This window comes from Limanda limanda, chromosome 19 (assembly GCF_963576545.1).
Source record: "Limanda limanda chromosome 19, fLimLim1.1, whole genome shotgun sequence".
In the NCBI taxonomy this organism is placed as follows: domain Eukaryota; kingdom Metazoa; phylum Chordata; class Actinopteri; order Pleuronectiformes; family Pleuronectidae; genus Limanda; species Limanda limanda.
In genome coordinates, this window is record NC_083654.1 from 9,065,349 (window position 1) to 9,087,089 (window position 21,741).

Below are 21,741 nucleotides of genomic sequence, written 5' to 3' on the forward strand. Positions count from 1 at the left end.
TCAAAAGCAGGATGAAAAAAAATGACAGTTCATTGTGAGGCCTTTACTTTTTACTTGTATCAATACACAAGACTGATTTAGAGTCTGTATTTAAGGACCAGAAAAAGCCTTGCTACTCAAATATAACAAAGCAGCTTCCAGTCGAGACATATAAGCTTCACGGCTACATATCCAGCAATATTAATTGTTGTTAATCGTTGTCAACATAAAAGGACTCCATCCACTTCTCAAAAACAACCCACGAAATAACCAGCATTTGTACGGTGAAGACAGCCCACTTATGTGTGCAAGCGTGGCAGACAAAAAAAGACAATTATGCTTTTTATTTCAATTTATTTATCTTGTAAGAACCAATACGAATTGGGGATGTTTTCAAAATGGGTACAATGATAAAAAACTGACCATTTTCATTCTTCTCCACCTTGTCTTTCAGATTGGATCTTAGGCTCTGTGTGTGTGTGTGTGTGTGTGTGTGTGTGTGTGTGTGTGTGTGTGTGTGCGCGCGCAGGTTTAAATATGCATAATTAGGGAAGTCCTATTGTAGCCCCATTACAGAGAATGAATGAAAGCAGGAGAAGTACCTGTTGTAGGAGTTGCGCTTGGTTTTTTCCTCTTTAACTGCCTGAATGAGTGTCTGAAGTGTATGTGTGTTTGTGTGTGCGTGTGTGTGTATGGATGCTCAGCAGGGTTTGATGGGCTTATCTGAGGTGGACCGATTATTGCACTCCAACAAAATAAAAAAAATAAAAAACAAACATGGCTCTCAAGGCTAAAAAAAAAAAAACCTACAAAAAAAAAATATTGGATGACAAAGTGTCCTTGCCCCTGCCAAACTCATAACTGCCACACATAGCATGTTTGTGAATAAATATTGCAGACATATTCAAACTTAGTGAATCCCTAAAATGAAAGTGACTTTAAGCAAGTGAAGGGTAAAAGGAAAACAATTACTGCATTTTCAGGTGAACCTTTGAGTTTTTGTGCAAAAAAAATTAAAATAAACACCCAATACCAAAAATGGACAATCACAATGTGTGTTCAGGTTTAAAAAGGTTTTTAAAAAGGTACATTATTCTGGCCTAATCATAATATCATTAATTAGTGGGAAATAAAATCAGAATTTCATTGAACATAACATCTTTTCATCACCACTGTTTGTGTAAAAATAAAAATTCACAAAATGGAAATTGGTATCCCATGATTTCAACTGAAAAAAAAAAAAACAGAACAAAAAAACAAAGGATGGACTCAAGTTAAAAAAGAATAATTCTGGCCCGTGGTTGTACAGTGTAACCGGGAGGCGGGCCGATCTGTGTGCTTTGACCTTCCATTCATTGGTTCAGCTGGTGGATCCCCAGATCTGGATTCATTCATTCCATCGCTCGCTTGCTCTCGGATCAATTAACCATGACTCAGTGTGAACATATCATCACAATATTTACTGATAGCACTCTCTTCATATTTTTTTTCATCTCCCCTTGTTGGGAGATTCCCCCACTAGATGCACATAAGAAAGATAAACTGACAGGCAGCCTACTGCACACAGCAGTTGTGGCCGTTGGTATCCTTGAACCGCAGACGCATTTTGGGTCTGTATTTCTCGAGGTAGAGGAGCTGTTTGGAGTTGAAGGCTCCACGTCTCTTCCTGGGAAAGAACAGAGGGGAGATGGAAAAAGTCAACAACGCTATCCACAATCAATACACTATATTTAACACTCTACAGTGATGACAAAATGACAATATGCTGCATTGCAGGGTTTGCGTGCTAGACTAGTTCTTGTTTGGAGTCAGTAACTTCCTGGAGTCTCTGCAAGGCCAAAAGCACAACGTTTGCTGAATGTTGAACTATTCCTTTAACAGTTGATATTTTGGTTTCAGTTTTGTCTGTGGTGGCATTAAAGACTCAAGACTTGCACTGAACACTTCCTAGTTTTCTGCAGACTAAAGACAGACCAAAGTCAACACTCTGAAGTATTCAACAAAGTAGAGAACCTACAGGTTTTATCCAATAAACAATCTTAAATTACAGTTTAAATACTCTACATAAGTATTGCTTTTTCATACAATTTACACATACTGCAAACATTTACTCACTTAAGGCATTTTTATATTTTCTTATTCAAGCCTTTGGGCAGAAAAGTAAGGAGGGTACTTACTGCCTTATGAACTGCACAGCATCTTCATACTTCATCCCAGTTTCAATTAGGGCTAAGGCCACCAAGACTGGAGCTCTGAGAGGTGAACAGATCCAGAGCAGTTCAAGGAGACAGTGAGAGAATCAAAGAAGGGGAGAGAGAGAGAGAGAGAGAGAGAGAGAGAGAGAGAGAGAGACAGAGAGACACACAGGATTGAATGCCAGGGTTCACATGGTTCCATAGTAATATTGTTGAGGAGGGAGGGGGGGTTGTAAATGGTGGAGAGTGGAGGAGGGATGGGGTTGCTTAAACCTGGGAAACAGGCCTGGGAAATCAACAGGGGCGCCCAAGTTCACCGCTGCCCTGCTGAGGAGCCGTGCTCACACCCCGAGCCTCACACACACATAACTCTGATAAGTTACAGTAAGACAACCTTCTCCCTTATCGCCAAGAGGGATTGAGTAAAGGGGAGAAAGAAAAAAAAAAATACATAAAATCTTTGGCGGAAAACTTGGCCGGTTAGCTCCTGCGCTGACTGAACATTTCCTCGAGTGGCTTTACACACACACACACACACACACACACACACACACACACACACACACACACACACACACACACACACACACACACACACACACACACACACACACACACACACACACACACACACACACACACACACACACACACACACACACACACACACACTTCGAGGGAAGGTATTCGAGACAGAAAAGGCTTGAAAGAAAATGGGAAGAAGGAGGGGTGAGAATATTGTTAAAGAAAATAACAAACAACAACAGGGCAAATAGCTGCAGCCTCCCACGCTGAGGGCATTCCACATCTGAGGGTATGCAAGGGTTGGGCCGCGTGACGCAGATTTCGTAAGTCTTTGTGCAGACGTCTGGTGAACTGGCAAACTTAAAGTATAATAAGAACAACTTTGAGGCTGTGGTGTCCACAGATGCTGGTGCGCACATCCACACAAACAAGTACAATTGAGGCCTTAAGAAAATGTTGACTGGTGTGAAGTGGATCAGGCTGTAAGGCGATGGAAAAACCCACATGACTGCAGTAAACACAGCACAGGGAAGAAAAAAAAGAGGCAAATGCCAGTCTGACCAATACTGGTAATTATAAAACTTCCCAAAGGCCACAGCGATGCAAAGCGCTGGAAGCCATGGAGAAGTGATTGGCTTATTGTACGTCTGTGACCAGCAAAGGCGTTCTCACACTAGCTCGCCCATGTCATGTGTTTCTGCCGTCTTTGTTTTCACACTTCTTGTTGAGTCAGCATAAGTTGTTTGAATAAAATTCACCGTCATATCGGCCCAGTGAAAATGTTTATCTGCACATCGCCTGTGCAGCCTCATGACCAACAGACAGATCACATGCAAATGTAATTGCCTCTCTTTTTGCGGAGGCCACAGCAACAGACTGTAGTTGCTATTGATAGAAAACTCAAGCAGCTGTTTACGGAGCAATAACAGGAACAGAAAGAGGACAACCGGTAAGGGATACTGAAAGAATCACTTGTGTGCATTTTAACTATAGACACAGAAGAACAGGAAATGTAGGTACAACGCTGCACATTTAGTGCAGGCAAACTAAACTGTGTGAAGTAATAATTAGAAAAAGGAAGAGCAAGTGTGGATGTGGCCTTATTTTGATAACATTTAGTAAATAAATTTGTTCTTTGGCCTCGTCTGTACCGACTCTTACAGGTGTCACATGTCTGTTTATGATTCACTTTGTCCCAGTGGAGGTGACAAAGTGAAGTTTGAACACTTAAAACAGAGGCATCACACTAACCAGATAATACTAACAGGAAGGGGAAACTGCGGACGATAGAGATAAGGTCAGCGTGACACTGGGGAGAAGATGATAGTTTGTGCTGCTGCCCTTCCAATAAATGTTTCTAACCTCACAAAAAAAGAAAGCTGATGAAACTTCATATATGTGCCACTGCATTTGAATTTGTTGGGTCCCATCATATATTTAATGTCCCCACCTGATCCATGTTAAAATGCACGTTCCTCTAATGACTCAACACGGTTTACTTTGAAGGTGGAAGTTGTTTTTTTGCCACAGTAGACCAACAAAGATGAGACACGGTGGTGGTAGTTACTCACCGGCCAAGCCCTGCCACGCAGTGCACAGCGATGCAGCAGCCAGGCTCCTCTCGAAACTTGGTGTTGAGCAGCTTGAGCCAGTCGTCCACAATCTGAGTGGGAGGAGGGGCGCCATCATCGAAGGGCCAGTCCTGGATGAGACATAGGAAGCGAGATAAAGTTGGACATGAGAAACTAACAATAAGAAGGGCTGCCAGAAATGTACCTTCGAGCCAACTCTTACCAGGACTTGGATCCCCTCCTTCTCCACTGGAGCCTTGTCGTAGGTGGAATCACAAACTCTCACCAATGTGTTCACCTCGAACTTTTTCAGGTCCTGACAGATATGAAGAGAGAGAAAGAACTTCAAGCAGGAGAACTAACAAACGGACACAGAGGCACACTGGTACAGACGGACAGGTGAGGGCGTACCTCGGTGAACTTGTTGAGCGTGGCATTGGTGGGGTTGTGGGTGATGAGGAACCTCATGCACTCGTAGGCAATCTCGACTGCAGCGGGGCGGTTCATGTTGGCGAGACGGCTTAAAAAACAATTACAATACAATACTCTTACAAAACGACTTTTGGCTCAGTAGTCAGCAAAGACTGCTAGGAGATTAATGAATTCAGGAAAATGGTAGAATAAATACAATTTGACAACACGTGGATAATGATGGATCAGGAGGACAACTATGGGATGATGTGCACAGAGAATGGTAACAAAAAGGATAAACTAGTCCACAGTACTCCGGGATGTAAAAAATTAATTAACACAAAACAAAAAAATTTAAAGAATAAAAGAGAAAAAGATGGAGATAATATCCAGAAGTCATCCAATCAGTTTACCCCATTCAGGAGAGCTGTTTGTGATTGGCTGTTTGAGGAGAAAGACGAGAGCAAAGATCTTTCGTATTGGTTGAGGCAGGGCAGGGCAGTCGGGCCAAGGACTACGCAATATCCCAGGAGGGCCTTTGGAAGAGTCTGCAGTTCCTCGTGCTGGCAGTCAGGGGGGTTTCTGGGTAGCGTAGTCCCTCAGGGGGCGGCCGATTCACTTCTCCACAGAGGTGAGGTGCTGTGCCTGGCAGAATTCTCCGCTCACACACGCCATATAGGTATGGCTCAAGTCAACACAGAAATTCTATGAGGAGAAGAGAAAAAAAAGAAGAGGAAGAACAGATTAAGCTATTTTAATTTAAACTAGTGCTGATTAACATTGGACGAATCAAGCGTCCAAATCGCACATAAATCGATAATGCACTTTCTTGGACCATTTACAAAAGTGCGAGGCCCAGTTCGCGTGGTTCTGGTTTCTACATAGAGACACACATCTGGGTTATCTGGAATTATTAGATGGAGGACTTCACGCGTCAATGCTAGCGTTATAATTAATCAGCCGATCAAAACATTATCAAATGTGATCTACCAGCACTTCAGCCTTATCAGCCTAAAATTGATCTTCTATAGAAGTTTATTTTGAGATTGACAGCTATTGGAACATTCTATTTTATCCTATTTTCGTAGAACCAGCAAGTTCGGGATTATGCTTTTAACAAAGGGGGTTTGTACCCTCATGGTTGAATGCACTTATTAGAAGTCACTTTGGATAAAATCTCCAGCTAAATGATATTTTATAATAATAAAAACATACAACTTGTAATAGAGACCATAAATACATTATTTATCCAAATTATTCGGCTCTTCCCTCACCATAACTTAATATTCATTTCCACAAACCGGTATTTACTTCAGTCTTGAGAAAGTGAAACTATCAGCAGCATGTTCAAAGCTGTGGTCACAATGGGAGTCGAAAGTTTCATCTTCAGCTTAAAAGTTTAATTGGACTCCTTTGCTTAAGAAATGTGTACCGAAATTTGCAACACAGAACTAGTCTCCCACTTCCGACATTATGAGTATGTCAGAAGTTAAAGCGTGTTTATGATGTATGCCCTGTATATCTTCTGCATTGATTGCCTTCTTTTTTATTCTTCCTCCAAGTTTCTTTTTTTCTATCTGGAGCATCAGAAACTTTTCTTGTACAGTTCAAAAGGTTTTCTCCACCCTTGGCTTTTTTCAAACTCCAAGCTGCTGTCCCCTACCCCACCTCAGTGGCTCCAGACACCTGCAGTTGCTCTTCACTGCAGCTCTATCAAAGCAATCTTTGCTGGTTGATTTACAAAACAGATGCAAAACGTAGCGCTACAACTGCAGGGATGTCCCCACAGACATTGAATTTAAATCTCCAACATACAGAGTGATGTACCTGGTACTGATAGGCTTAACCTGTGTTAACTTCTTTGCAAGACATTTTGTGTGCGTGTGCGCTCCCAGTCTTTTCTGACTAAGATTGAGGTGGAGTCTACATACGCACGCGCACACACACATACAGGCCCTGGGACCCCGCCCCTACTCACTCACATGCAATGATCTGCGCAGCTGCTTAGTGATCAGAGCAGAAGCAGCAATTGGTTTATACCGTGCTGGAGTTTCCTGTGTCATCCCTCAACACTACTGCTGACCTGCACCCACTTTAACTCATAAAACCCAACAATCATCACAAGTTATAAGGACATGATCAGTACATAAAGTAATTTAGTGTTTGTTCGATTCACTCTTCAACCTTGTGCGCGCTCAGTACAACACGAGACGTGAGGCGCGCAGCCAGGACTCAGAGTTAAAGTGTCTGGAACGACACAGATTCATGATCCGACACCATTGATTATTTACTAAGTAAATGATCCTAAGTTTGTCATCTACATCGTAACCATCCTTACTGAGCTGGTTACACATACCCTGTGCCAAATGTTTAATATTTATTCAAGAGCATTTTTTGTTAACAGAGCCAGATTGTCCATTTTATTTATTTATGGTTTATTTATTGAGGATATTATAATATGTTTAATTCTAATACAAATGTCAGACTGAATATTCATGCAGGGTCCCTGCATGTGGAGAGATGGAGGATCTGATAAGAATAAGTCTTGAGGGAACAAGCTCGGAAGAGGTTGATGCCAAGGTGTCCGTACAGATGAGTTTCAGTCAGAGCAAAAGAGCTATAAGGCCCAACTGCAAGAGTTGGCTTTCAAAGGTGCCAGGCCCTAGTGGTCCTCAGGGGGATGTGCTCTAAAGGGAGGGGAAGTAGAGGCATGCTGTACTGTGCTTGTGCTCCTTAAATCTTCAGCACGGGGCGACAGTTCTCCAAGTATAAAAAGTTAGTCTGGAGCCCTGCTTTGTTTAAAGACTTGAATGTAACGGACAATTTTGTATCTTCAAATCCCACAATTCAGCTTTAAAAAGTCTGCTATGAACCGACTACACCTTTGGATTACATCACTATTTCAATAACCACCTGTCACCAAAATGGAAAACTAATAATATGCACAGTATGGAGTGAACAAACAAGCGCACAAGGGTGTCTTACAGAACAGGTAATGTCTGGTCTGTAACCAGCCAGGGAGCAGTCAGGCCAACTGTGCCAAGTCCTTGACAGTCTAAACCCAGCCGCCACAGACTGGCTGGAACCGTCTCAGAGCAACACAGGAGGGAGGTTACAAAGGGGGATGACGAGAGCTGGCTGTCACTGTGTCTGCTGCGTACACGTGGGGAGTAGGAGGGCAGCAGAGAGAAAGGGCTTGGACTTTAGCACTGTGTCACAGGCAGTAGTCACAAGGTGAGGATTACAGGGTGGGCAAAGCTTCAAACAGCCAAAGTATTTCAAGTCCCATGCTCCCTCTTTCCACCTCCTTGAGATTGACACAGTACTCTCTGTACTCCCTCCGTTCCCATTTGACACAATTTAATCAGGATATTAAACTGTATGAAAGTGCATTCCGATTGTTTTGTCTCTCAAACCCACCTGCTTGATTTCTAGTGCAGCTTAACCCCGAAAGCAGTCATTTTTTGCAACCCAATGTTGCTCTTAAAAACTACAACCATCTCCCTTTTTTCCTCTTGCTCCAACTCACTACTCCTCTGTAACTTATCCTTTCAATGAGCTGCCAACCACAGAGCCTCTGTAAAAGATGCATCAGCTCACCCTCTAAATTTTTCTATCCTGCCCTTCATCTTTTGTACTTGCCACTCGAAACAGCCTTGATTTCTCCTTTTCCCCCCTTGTGAGACGGCTGAGATCCTCTGTAAGGCCTTTAATTACCACCTCTGAGCAGTGCTGAACACAATATGGCATTGCTGCATGTACGCAGCTAAAGCTTGGACAAAGGGTAACAGAGCTAAAAGGTTTGTTTTAATCAGCGTCTAATCCTCCAGAGATGAGGAAGGATGGAGAAGGGGGTGAGAGCGGGGAAATCAACATGTGTTTTCACCTGTGAAAATGGATGGTGGAGGAGAGAGCGGACTGAGACATATAGAGGAAGCACTGAAGAACAAAAGAATTGACAGACACAGCGTAGACAGCTTAAGCTTAAAGATTAAAAAAACATCAATATTGTGGAGGGTTGCCTAGAGGCCCAAAGTCACTTTATACAGTAAGTGCTTTAACCACAGCCAATAGCAGGGGTTACCGAGGCAAAAAGGAAGATCTAAAATACCACTTCAAGGATAACACATATGAATGGAAACATATCACGTTTAGGTAGGAAGTAAGAGCAGTGGCCAAGAAACAATTATACTGTAAGTACTGTCTGTGTTGACTGTCATCCCTTCACAATGTTCAACTGTTTAAATCCAACATACTCTTACTGCACTGATCTGGCGGGGGACAGTAGAAATATTTCATGTCTCAATGTCCATGTCTGATTTAGAAATCAACTGAAAGCTGGAGGTTTCATCTAATGCAATTCAAAATTTGACGGCAGATGAGTGAAAGCGATGCCTCCTCGTCCTCCTTGAGTACACGCCTGTCAAAAGAGCAGAGCGTAAACCTTGGTAAGATCAAGCCCAAAACACAGTCTGCCAGCCTGTCGGGAACGCATGCAAATCACTCTGAAATGCAAACTGGTTCTGCAGTGACACAGTGCACAGATGCAGGAAGGACAAAACAAACGCATGCACGTTGAATCTGTTTGTTGAAGCGAATAGACACGTTTAACCACACAGGAAACAAGACACATTGTTTACTTAAGACTTGAAAGCTGTAGACTTGAACGTGAATGGGTGATGGATGTTCCTTTTGTGTTTAATTGCTAATACTAAAAATTAATTGAACCACCAACAGTCCAAGGGAGCCAGTTGTAACAAGCTTTTTAATTTCCATTCTTAGGTCAAGTCCTCAAAATCCTCAGAGTTCAATTTCACCTTAAGTAACCAAATGAAATTCCAGTACACAGCCACTATTATCATGTCAAATGTTGGTATGAAATGTGAATATCACCACTCATCATATTCTATTTTAGCGATGAAGTTACAGTGACAGGTGCCAATGAAGCCATGGTTTCTTGTGTGTGCTGAACTACACAGCTGTGAGTAGTGCTAAACAAGTGTTTGTCAGTGTGCAGGGGAACATCGATATATTTTTGTCCCTCGGAGTATCTGCAGAGTGAGCACTCTTTGCTTTCACACTGCTCTCTGGGTTAAAACCCTCCCACAACATCGCAGTCATCACATCTACTCTGGAAAGATGTCATTGACGGGTACAAATTTAACCCCAGTTGAATCTGGGTAAGACGGAGGCCTGCTTAGTCATATAGAAAACTTGTTCTTTATCTTCTGCTTAGAGATGGTGAGTTTACTGATCAAAGCAACTTATTAGCTGAGTAAGCAGACGTTAGCTCAGAGGGATACCTTGGCTTGTTTACTCTATTACATGACTTTTGCTGTCACCTGGAAAGTACGATCAAGCCCCAGTCAGAAATCTGGCAGTTCAATAAGGCACTGCTTGATAATCAATATGAAAAAGATTGGGCCCATATTAAACGGCCAAATCTGATTAAACGGCCTCTAATGATGTACTTCTGGTAAAGTACATTTGGGCCATTAGTGCATGTGGCTCTGTAAAAGTATATATGCTCAACTGGGAGAAAGGTCACGGAGTAAAGGCAGAGGCCCACGCAGCGGCCCGGAGAAAACTCCCTTGGTGCCCTGTTCCTAATCACGTGTTCAAATGTTGGACTAGAACTGCAAGTGGAGGGGCAGGGGAGTGAGTGGGGAGGGGGACGCACTGATAGGGAGACCTTCCCAAATCAGCTGGTCTCTCCCAGAAACCACATACAGTGACTCAGGAGTAAGAACAGGAAGAGAGAGAGAAGGGCACTGTGAGAGAGCAGAGGGTAGCAGCACGAGCTGATAGGGAGCGCAGTATCTCAGAACAGAAGAGGGACACGCAAACCTAAACAGGTGATAAAGCGGCAAACGAATGGGAACTGGGTCATGGGTATCGTGCAACTGCTCATGCCAACTCATCATTTTGGAATGATTCGTCAATGTGTCGAGCAAAGAATCGCGACATGTCAAGTTTAATTATCAAAAATCAGATGGAGGCAGCTGTTCGCTATCAAGTTTATACAGCTGACAAAGTAGCACAAGGTTGGAATACAGCGGCACGGAAGGTGTAAAGTGCAAAAAGAGAGACTGAGCTGCTACAGGGGGAGTGCTAACTGAAAGCCTTTCACTTGTTAAGGTATTCACCACCAGCAGTTCTGCCGTGGGCAGGTTGTGCCGACACCTGATAGCTGTCAGGAGCCCCATCTTCAATCAATAGCCTATAATGTGCCAAAAATTCACCAAGGCGGCGACAGGGTTGTTCTAAATTTAGTACGAAAAAAAGACAGTCATGGGAGCAAATGAGCTCAAATGTCTGTATTTGGCATGTACAGGGGCACAGTGGCAAAACGTCAGGTCGTTGCACAAAATGTGGAACGTCTTTGACTGTCTCCCCCATAGTGAAAGATGTTAGTGCTACATCCAGCCATGTCTGGTGGTCTGAGGTCGTGCCTGAGTCTTACTGATGTTTTGTCTGGAGCCAGACTGGGCATGACCAGACTGTACTGCCTTGAAGCAGCTTGAGGGCTAATGTGATGTGTGGGAGCCGAGTCAAGGAGCAGGGGGAGTGCCTGTCATCCATGACAGGATGGACTTTGAGAAGAGGAGGGAGGGAGGGAGGGAGGAAGCCCCTGTTCTCCTTGGGGTGAGAGCAGCATGCACAGCAAAAGAAAAGATTAAGGCCCTGATACACTTGCCCCAGATACAACCTGCTTGCAACACCCACAGCACACACCTCTCCTTTTAGTTTGTAAGGGCTGGTGACTCAGCTTCACACTTTCATTAACAAAATTACACACACGCATTAAGGCGAGGTGTCAGAGACATATTTCTTTTCCTTCACACTGCCTGATCTCAAACTTACCATTGAGTGTTAAAGAGGTAATATTGAAAACCTCTTTCAAATGTAGAGAAGGAAGTCTGGTTGAAAGTGAAATGAGGTGTGACACAAAAGCATTACTATTGCAGCAGTGGTTGCAAAATACGAGACAATTAATATCCACAGAAATGTCAAGAGGGATGGCAACAAAGGAATTTTGACATGGCGAAAGCCGGTCAGACCGGTAAGAAAATCCTCAAGAGGACATAACAATGGATAAGCCAAATAGGAGCAAAAAAAGTAAAAGACAAACTAAAAACAGAGTCAAGCCAATAGATTGGTACTGCCAGTGGCTGAGATACATCACACCTGCTGAATGGTCCAGCTGGTCCCATGGAGTGACATCAATGCTGCTGATGGGCTAAGTGCGTGGATTTCTCAAATTGGAGCCATCCTCAACCCAACTCATGTCTCGCAGCAACAAGAGATAAAAGGAAGCCCCATTCACCTATTTCAAACCAATCTTGGTTTATGAGAATGAAAAACAGCAGCGGCTGGTTGAGCAGAGCTTAGCGAGTTGGTGACAGAGAAAAGTTGAGCAGAGGCCAGCCTTGTATGAAAAGCCTTGTTGACACACACACACACACCCTTTTTATGGTGTTTTTCACACATTGAACAGGGGAAGTTCATATGGGCCTGAGGCCATTTGCACAGACCTGGGTATATATACATTTTGTGAAACTTGAGCCGTTTACAGACATGACCAGAGTAATGGCTAAGGAGTTAACCCGCAGGCTGCCTTTCACACATGCACAGCGCAACGTGAGTTCCTCTTCACAGATGCGTTTACAGGAGCAACAAATACTCCACATTATTCAGGCAAGAGGTGGAGGAGCCGGACATCAGACAGAGGCCGTAAGCGACGTTTTACATCCGATGCGGTGATCACGTGATTTTCTTGTCAACACACAGACACCTGTGTCGGCTCTTATTACCACAAACTCGCTATTCCATGTGTGTGTGTCACTCCTTTTCACCAGGAGATTTTTCCCATTGAGAAGCACGTCAGAATCTAGCCTTGTGGGAAGGTGCAGCTGCATTGTGAAATGACACACACCCACAAGCCATACTGGTTTTCCTTCCTCACAAATTTTGTTTAACGTCAAGTATTTGCATGTGAGAAGACCTCAGTAGGTCATTAGATTACAGCATTAACTTCATGGACTGTAGGGGGCCTGTCAATGAGGGGTAGGTGTTAGGTCAACTCAGCATTGTGCAAAGAGTACAAACATAAAGGAAATAGTGTGCACACCTCTCCCTCACCATCAGTCATACTTAAAAAACGCACAAAGACAAACAGACGAGCAACAGAGCAAACACAAACTCAAAATTATAATAAGCTGCACTAGTTAAGCCTCTGCCCTTATTTCTGAGCCTTGCCAGTTTATCTAGTGTAACAAGCAAAACACTAAAATCCCTAGGCATGCCTGGACAAGACAGCATTGAGAGATGGAGAAGAGAAGGCTTATATTCAAAAAACCTGAACTCCAGCAGCGATCCCAAACTGTTGCTGTGCCTCCCTCTCATGAGCTGCACACTCCTGGGATTCGCAAACAAGAGCCTCAGGCAGAAAGTGATACTTTAAGTCACTAGATTCTGTGAGGCCTCATGCTTTGTTGACTGAATTCTGATGGGTTTCTGAGAAGGGAGCCATGGCTCTGGGAAGAAGTGGTAGACATTTCTAGGAAATTATCTAGGAAAGGCATCTTTACTTCACCTGCTGTGCAGGTAGAGCAAGAAGAACATAGCAAAACTTAATTATAGCTGAGTGGGGAATGCTGCCTCAACTACAAGCAACTTGACCAAGCCTCTAGCCAGGGTAGGACCTCACTACATGAAGAGCTGTTACATCTAAAAATGTTGTAATTTTCAAGCAAAAATACCAACATTGTTATAGCTTTTCTCATGTGATTATTTGATCCTTCTCTCTCTTATATATCACAATAACTTTAATATTTTTAGGTTAAGGGCTGTTGATCAGACACAACAAGCGAACTTGAGGTGTCAACACATGCATGGAGAATAATAAATGGCCTTTCTCTCATTATTTTTACATTATTGATTAATTACTGGCACAATAATTGATTATGGAGGTTTTTGCTAGTTGCAGCACCTGCTGCCTGTATTTGCATTCAGACACTCAGTTTGAACTACAACAAACATGTGGTTTACACAGTGCAATTACTGCAGGCCCCTAAGATATACAGCTTACCCACTGTTGGAAGTGATATAAAGAACAGCATTACAGAGAAATGCCATGACAAAAGGTAAGGTAACAGATGTATATTAATTAACACAAACATCTTCCATTGCTGACTAAATGTAACCTGAAATGGCAACACTATATTTAAAAAGAACTTTTTCAAGACTTGCCTGTTCAGCCACAAACATTCCTCCTGTTTTAGCTTGTGTGTGGGTGGACTGCATTTGATCAAGCCTAGAAATATGTTGGGGGTACATATGACACAGCAGACGTCCTTTAATTTATAGATCTACCACACTGTCACATCTAGACCTGCTCACACAACAATGGTGGGTGTCTATAAATGTGAAGTTGAGAAACATCAAAGGTAACTGCACTTGAGTGTCATCTGACATTAAAGGAATACAGTTTTGAGGTGCAAATAGGTCTTTAGATAAAAAAGGACTTAAACTCCAGAGAAAGTAAAAGGACAGTCAAAGCCAAATGGTTTAAGTCAAAGGTACATGTCTCTGTGACAATAACTGATGCAGATGTTTAAATTTCACAAGATAAAAATAATAATGTGCTTTGCACTTCATTAGAAATTTAACCACTAGATTGTTCCCTGAAGAAAGATTAGTGTTACTGTCCAATAGCTTTAGTTGAAATATGAAAATAGAAGGAAGTAGTGTTGGATCCAAATAGTTTGTTCCCAGAGAAAATATTTGTTATGTATAGATACTGCAGTAGTGACGCAAGTTCAAGAAAGCACAGTAACCACACCTCTGCCAAAACTCCCAATATTTTGCTCTTTGGCAAACTTACAGAATTTTTTTGCTGCAACTCCTGACAATTGCAAGCAAAAGCAAATACTATCTAAAGATTATAATAGCACCTCTATCCACCCAAATCAGATGAAAGATTTTGAGATACCCAGCTGCTTACTACCAGTTGTGAATAACGCACACATAACTGCACAGAAGAGATGTGTATTAAAAGCAAATGAATAAATAACATGAAGGTAATCAATTCTCTGTTAACATTTAACTCTGTCCACAAACATTTTTACAGTGTTTGTCAAAAAACAAGGAATGTTATTGTATAATTTTTTCTGTTTGATGAGATCCACTTATCATGCAAGCCTCGTCAATGGTAGCGCAATATGTAATGTGAGCCTGTGTCCATCTTAACAGTTCATAATATATTAACTGTTACTGGTGTGTAGAGCTAATTGTGCAGACTACTTGCAATTTACATTAAACTTAAAGTCTCAAGTTTCTGTGCAGTTGAGCACTGAAATTAGCTCAACATATACACTACGTCCACACTACATACCCAGGGAGTCATCCTGTTTGTTGTTTACACCCCCCCCCCCACCCCCGGCAATGGACTGAGACACCATGCATTCTGTTACCTCGAGACTCAAGACTCCACACCTAAGAGCTTAATCTCCAGGGCCATAGAGCATGTGACACTGGACACATTACTGCCTGCACATTTACATTTGTATATTTTTCTATTCACTTCCTATGTGAAGTTCCTATGTGTTGTTACAATTTCATAGTTGTCAATTGTTACTTCCTCTTTCCCCACTGTATGTTGAGCAAGTGTAACAGCAATTTCCAGACTAAAAATGCATAAAGTTTTTTTGGACATCCTCATTCTGTCCCCTACACGGCACAACAGGTTACCTCATCTGCTCCCAGAGGACAGGAGCTGATCTTCCTGTGGAGTACTTGTTATCCTGGCCTTTGCCTTCCGTGTAAAGCAGCCTGTAGAGGGGAGGTGCGAGAATATGTAACCCACCCACCACCACCACCTCACCCCATACACACCCGTATTTCCATGAACAGACAAGCACCAGCTCCACGCGCACTCACACACGGCGAAGCCCACTTATCACACTGCTGTGCAGCCTCTGAGTGAGCACAGATAAACAGTGTGACGATCAAAGGCCTCTGATAGCGCTCTGGGGGAGGGCGAGGGGGGACAAGGACTGATCCGTCTCTGGAAAAGACTGAAAGAGACCAGGGCTTGGTACCTTAGAAACGGGCATGAAAAGAGGAAAAACATTTCCTGACAAAGGCCTATTCTCTTCTCGCTGTGGCCTTATTGCACTTTTAATCACACTTAACACAAAATTAAACTCCAGCACCTGAAAAACAATTACATTTGAAAGCAAAACAAAGCCAGACATAACACTGACATTTGACTATGATTTGAATGAGGATTTAGAGTGACGACACAAACTGATTATCTGCTGACAACAGAGTGAAAAAGGACAACACAAACAAGTGCTTGGGCCTAAAATGTGGTTCAAAAAGGGAAATCCAATTACTATTGTACTTCATTACTTTTGTCAACATAGAAGTGCAGTTTAACAATAAGGTAAATATTTTCAATCTAGTTCACAGATTTCTGAAAACTGGGTCAGTGTTTTGTAGTAAAAAATCGCCTACTACTACTGAATGCTCTGGAGCATTTTAGCCAGGAAATTGTAGCCGCTAATGAGAACATGCCAACAGCCAAAAAAGACAAAAGAAAACAATATACTGTCCTTAAGTTTGCACTGTGGATGAAGGCAGTAAACTATTTTGTGATTCGCCTTTACAGCTTAACTACAGTGTGAAATAACTTTTTCACATTGGTGAATACATATACTTAAGTTATTTGCTTGAACATGTAATAACCAATTAATAATGACAGCATCAGATTTTATAATTGTCTCCCTTTGTTCCTGCACTTTCTCAAACAAATTCGCTCATTCACGTTGCTCAATTTACTGCATAAAGGAAGGGCATATTCCACTATGCAACTAACACAGATAGATGATGATGCTTTTATTTTACCTGGTAGATGTGGGTAGGTTCACCCAAGTAGCAGAAATGCTGGTTACCAGTTAAATCAGGGAGCAAAGTTTAAGACATCCGACTGGAGGCACACCTAGCTGGTTACGTATTACTTTTCAGGAGCCTAAGTGTATGAAAGTACCCCCATTAAAATACCTTTCTGTGTATCAAGATTTATTATTTTTTAGTACTATTCCACCTTTACCAATACGAGTCAAGTGTTCTAGTTTATTCTGGACTATGGTCGAGGGATTATATTAAGCCATCTCTGTCCTACTGGGGTTAATCATTATCTCATGTCAGAATCTCAAATTTCGTATCCAGGACATCTTGCAGCCTGGGCGGATATGTACATGTTGGCAGTGAGTCACACCTCTACCTGTTGGCCAACACATCAATGAAGCTAAAACCAGGTTTTAAAGAAAGCAATGCAAGATTAGTCAATCACAATAGAAGTGTTTCCTTTCAAATTCCACCTCACCCATTCTTACATTCTGGCAAATAATAAGAGCCACTTACACTGAAGTAAAACCAGAGTGTCTGTGCTAACAAAAGCTACTTGTATGTAGTAGTGCATTTTTGTTGGTCACATTCATTCTTGAAATGTGTTTACAGAGGCAAAAATGTACCTGCAAAATTCCATGACAGCCTGAAGTAGAAATAAGTTTCGGTGCAAGAGGCCAGAAGAATGTCTGCTCACATTTTGTCGAGAGGTGCAGAGTCCCACGCGCCATCAATTCTTCTGACATTTGGAAACGAACATGGCCTTCTGACAGCAGCATCAGGGGATGCCTGTTGCCATATCAACAATTGTCCCAACGGCAGCAACAAGTGCTCCTGAGGGGAATTTCGGTGCTTCTCGTGAAGCGATCAGAGAAGAGCAATGGTGCTCTCTTTAAACATTCACAAAGCAAAGCTGAAGAAGCGGCAGGAGGTACAGCCTTTGAGAGGGTCAGGGTTCAGATTAGATGGCACATCTTCACTAATCTAGGAACTTTTTAACCTGCGAAAGCCAGCATCTTTACCAGAAGCTTAACGTATACCCTTTGATCTTAGAATAGTCCCTGATAGAAAATCCATCATTTAAAGATTACGGCCACAGTGAACACATTAGTTCGAGGTCATGTTGTGAGAGGTACCCACACATTTCATGCGTTTAATAAGCTGCTTAAGGAAATTAAGGAAAAGTCAAGCTCTACCGAGAAACAACACAGAGCTCAGGCACTAGGAAAACACAGCAGGCTTGTTTATGTGTAATAACCCGGCCTTTTCTGGACTGCACTTGCTTCAAACCTGGAACATTTTCTGGATCAGCAAAGGTGAGCATACGCCTAAAAACAACAGCTCTAATAGCAACAACAACAACAACATCACCCTTCACTATAGCGTGTTTTGGCAAAGGGCTGTGTTTTCCCCAGCTAGGTGGCTGAAAACACTAATAACAAAAGGTAAATCCTATCCCTACCTGTTGCTATAGTTTCAGTACATCTAGAAGAGGCATCAATCTGTCAGACACGGCCTGCGCAACAGAGCTTGTGCCTTCGCTTTATCCCAGCACTGTGGCAACAACAGTAAACGAACACAGTGTCGACCAGCACATGATTCATTAACAGACACAAGCAAAAGAAAAACAAAAAAGGTGCCCATAGCGACTGGTGCATAATTATAAAGAGGTTTTTCACTCAATGGCTTGAAATGACAAGAGAAAAGTGTGGGCATTTAATCCCAGCTTTCTTCTTGGGCTGATTTCAAAACAAAACAATTCCTTTAAAGCCAAGAATCTTGAACACATAGTAAAACCAACACCTTTGTCCTTTTAGCTCATCACAGCCAAAGACCCAGGGGCATTACTGGATTTTAAATTGGCTAAATCTGTTCAGCTGGTCACTGCGGAACGGACCCCAGCTTTCAACACTCACAGCCGCCCAGTGGCGAGATGGGCTGAATGCCAGCAGTCTACAACATAGGTGTTCCTCTACCTCCATAGTTCTGCTTGGTAAGTTGGTGTCATGTTACTGTTAACTGGAATCACCTTTCACAGTTACAGTAACCAAGGCCAAGAACTTCCTCTCTTGTCACATAACCTTTATTTTTTAAATGTCGCCTTTAGACAGAGGAACCAACTTTTTGCTGGGGTAAAATACAGCTATATAAACACCTACTATCCCACGTCATCTCCAACATAAACCAATTTATTAATTTGCAGAACAACGCAGTGCATATTTAGTCGAGCAGCTGCCATCAGCCAGATTCTGAAGAAAGATCTCTCAACTGCTTTTTTGCAAACACAAAGCATACAAGGCCAAAAATAACAATTGTGTTAGTTATAATTTTCTTCACACAAAGTTATTACCAAGTGGCGTATGACGATGTCCATTTCGGGGTGTTACAAAGAAATTGTGTGTTTTGTATTTAAACACTCCTCGGAGAGTGGGCCTGGGGATGATGTGGGTCTCACTTGAGGAATGGCGCCTCGTGATAGAGTGCCTACCATTATGCTCGGCCTGACTTCCACTGCAGCCACTGCTCTGAGTGGACCGAGCAGAGTTAGGCTATTTCTAGATGGAGTTGTGCATCATGTGTCAATTAGCTATAAAATAAAGCAGGTCACTGGCTCAAGTGACCTACTTCTTCGATAAAAAAAAATGCGAACAGAGCATAAGGTCTCGAGTGGACGCCGTTGTTTTTTTTTGCATAAAACAAAGCGGTGGAATTATGTGATTTGCATAATGAATATACAGATTATGACAAGAATCTCAACCGTCACGTCTTTTGTACCTTTGGCATGGCCTCACGTTTGTTTTGATAACCGATGGGTCCCTTCTTCCCTTTCGCTCAGTGCCTGTGATGTGGGTCACCTTGCAGTGACTCATAAGCAGGAATGTATAATTAGCTTACCTGTTACTCCAGTTAATGTTTGACTCATACACTCATGTCGGTGGGAGTGCTCGGTGCTATTCTTTTGTTTTAGCCGCCCATGAGAATTCACTGCCGGGAGAGGAGGCTCAAACCACTGGAAGGTCATGAATTGAAAACTGAGAGGCATGGGAATGTGCTGCGGCCTTTAGTGTCACAGCTGCTCCGGTCAACTTCCTCCCTGAGTGGGTTTCCTCATTTCACTCCAGCCCACATGGCTAAAATGGTGTTTTGGGTGCTTTCAGTTAAAGGGAAGCAGACATGGCTAAATTAAAGAACCCAACTAACCCCAGTGTTAGCTCCACTTCCACATGGTCAAACCGGCTAGTGGACAATAGAGGCAGTCTGACTTCTCAAATGATGACACTAAAGGCAGCGAAACAACCACCAGACCTTACATATCTTGACTGATTATTGTTGTGTTTTGACGTTGGGGTGTTAGCCTAGCACACGGCTTTGAAACCTATGGGTAAACCGTGCTGTGGATCCGGATTGTGTCACAAAGGGCGGAAGGCAGCTCGCTCGGTCGCCATCTACCTTTAAGTCAAAGCTTCCCCCAGCTACCGACGCCTGTCGAGACCGCACCGCGACGGAGCTGAAAATGATCCGGTTATAATGTAAACCTCAAACCACGGTGCTAAACATTAGCCAAGGCAGCTGTTAACATGTCACCCACGTTGTTCGTTAACGCGGAGCTCGATGTTGTTCAGGAGGAATGCTACCTTCACGGATGTACCCGGAGCTCATTGTGTAGCTAAGGGTTAGCTCTTATTTTTACCGGATCGCAGTCGACGTCAAGTGGAGACAACAACACAATACTCACAGACACCCGACGTCGCTGTGTTACACGACAACACTCGAAGCGAGCGAGAGTATGTCGATGTAATTCTACGTTCGTCGTGTTTTGTTTTTCTTGAGCTTCTTCTCCATCTAGGAAATAGCCCTAGCCCTGGTAGCAAGCTAGCATGGCTACATCAGCTAGCAGGCTAGCTCAGCTCCGTACTTTGCATTTCCCGGCAGAGTCTCGCAACAAGCCCAGACACCAGCTGTCGTTAGTTGACATTTAAAACATACACACGAGTGACTGACAACAATGTGCTAAAAAATGATTTAGGATAATAATAATAATCATAAATGTCAACACCATTTTTTTTAAAGCGTACGTAGCCCAACACTACCGCCCAAGCTTTGCTCGGCGAGCTAACGTTAACGTGGCTACACACAGACACGACCATTCGCTCACAATACGCTTTATCTGCCCCTGTGTTATCACAGCGATCATAATATTATCCAACAATATGGAAAACAACTTTTAACCGTCGGACTCCGGCGGGGTTAGCGCCGCTGCGATCGCGTCCGATCACACGAGAGAAGACGAGCTCCGGCACCTCGGTTAGTTTCAGTTCAGTTCGGGGTCATTGGTTCTACTTACAAAGAGCAGGCTGAACATTGAAATCCCGTGACTGCCCCGGAGAAAGTGGAGGGAGAGTGGAGAGCTGTCAGGTCGCTGTTTGCGTTCCTCTTCAATGTGGCAGCTTCTCGGCGGAAGTGGAGAAGTGTTGTCGAGGAGGAGCCTCCTCAGCCCGGAGACTCCCTCAGGGGCAGTGGGAAATGTGGCTTTCAGGGCGGCGCGTCCACACGGTGGGAGCGGGGACCTCTTCACTTAGAAGATTTGTTGTTGTGAAAATTCATCGTTTTTTGATGTCATTTTGCTGAAATTTGCAGATCTGCAGTTTAACAGACTAACTAGGTACTCGACAATGCACAATGGCAGTAACACGAGTTGCTGTTTCCTATTTCTATTCTGGCTAATTTGATTTTTAACTGGAAATGTGTTATCTATTTACTTTTTTTAAATGTGTAACTTCTTTTATTTATGACATTTGTAGTTTTGGCAAAGTTCAAAAGCGATTCTTTTGTTTTTATTTGTAGCTATTTGTTTACACGGTATTGTCTTATTTAGACTACTGCCCAACTAACTGGTTTATATAATTTAACAGGGAAATTCCCTTTTAACGTAAATATGTCTGTTTTTATGAGAAATGTTGACATTGTTCATAGTAAGAGACTGGCAACACTACAATGTCGTCATTGTTGCTGTTTAAATGGCAGTGTCTTATTTAGACTATTGTCTTAATCTGGTTACTATGTTTTAACAGGGATTTTTCATTTTTATCTATAAAAATGTTGTGTTTTTTTGTTGATGAAATTCGTAGTTTGGAGGCAACAATACA

The 21,741-nt window shown here is 42.7% G+C and overlaps 1 protein-coding gene across 1 annotated transcript; it reads right to left on the minus strand.

The window, feature by feature from the left end:
- Nucleotides 1–313: 313 nt before the first annotated feature.
- On the minus strand, nucleotides 314–21,080 carry ptp4a2b (protein tyrosine phosphatase 4A2b). Its single transcript, XM_061092577.1, has 7 exons — nucleotides 20,940–21,080; nucleotides 5,095–5,386; nucleotides 4,682–4,790; nucleotides 4,494–4,586; nucleotides 4,271–4,401; nucleotides 2,157–2,231; nucleotides 314–1,645 (listed from the first exon to the last, which is right to left on the minus strand). The coding sequence occupies exons 2-7, from the start codon at nucleotides 5,097–5,099 to the stop codon at nucleotides 1,534–1,536; spliced, it is 525 nt and encodes a 174-aa protein (XP_060948560.1). The 5' UTR covers nucleotides 5,100–5,386; nucleotides 20,940–21,080; the 3' UTR covers nucleotides 314–1,533.
- Between the last annotated feature and the right edge of the window lie 661 nt (nucleotides 21,081–21,741).

Coding starts and splice junctions, on each gene's coding strand:
- ptp4a2b (XM_061092577.1), bottom strand. Junction 4,402..4,493: donor AGGAGGGGATCCAAGTCCTG/GTAAGAGTTGGC, acceptor TGTCTCATCCAG/GACTGGCCCTTCGATGATGG. Junction 2,232..4,270: donor TGCGTGGCAGGGCTTGGCCG/GTGAGTAACTAC, acceptor TTCACCTCTCAG/AGCTCCAGTCTTGGTGGCCT.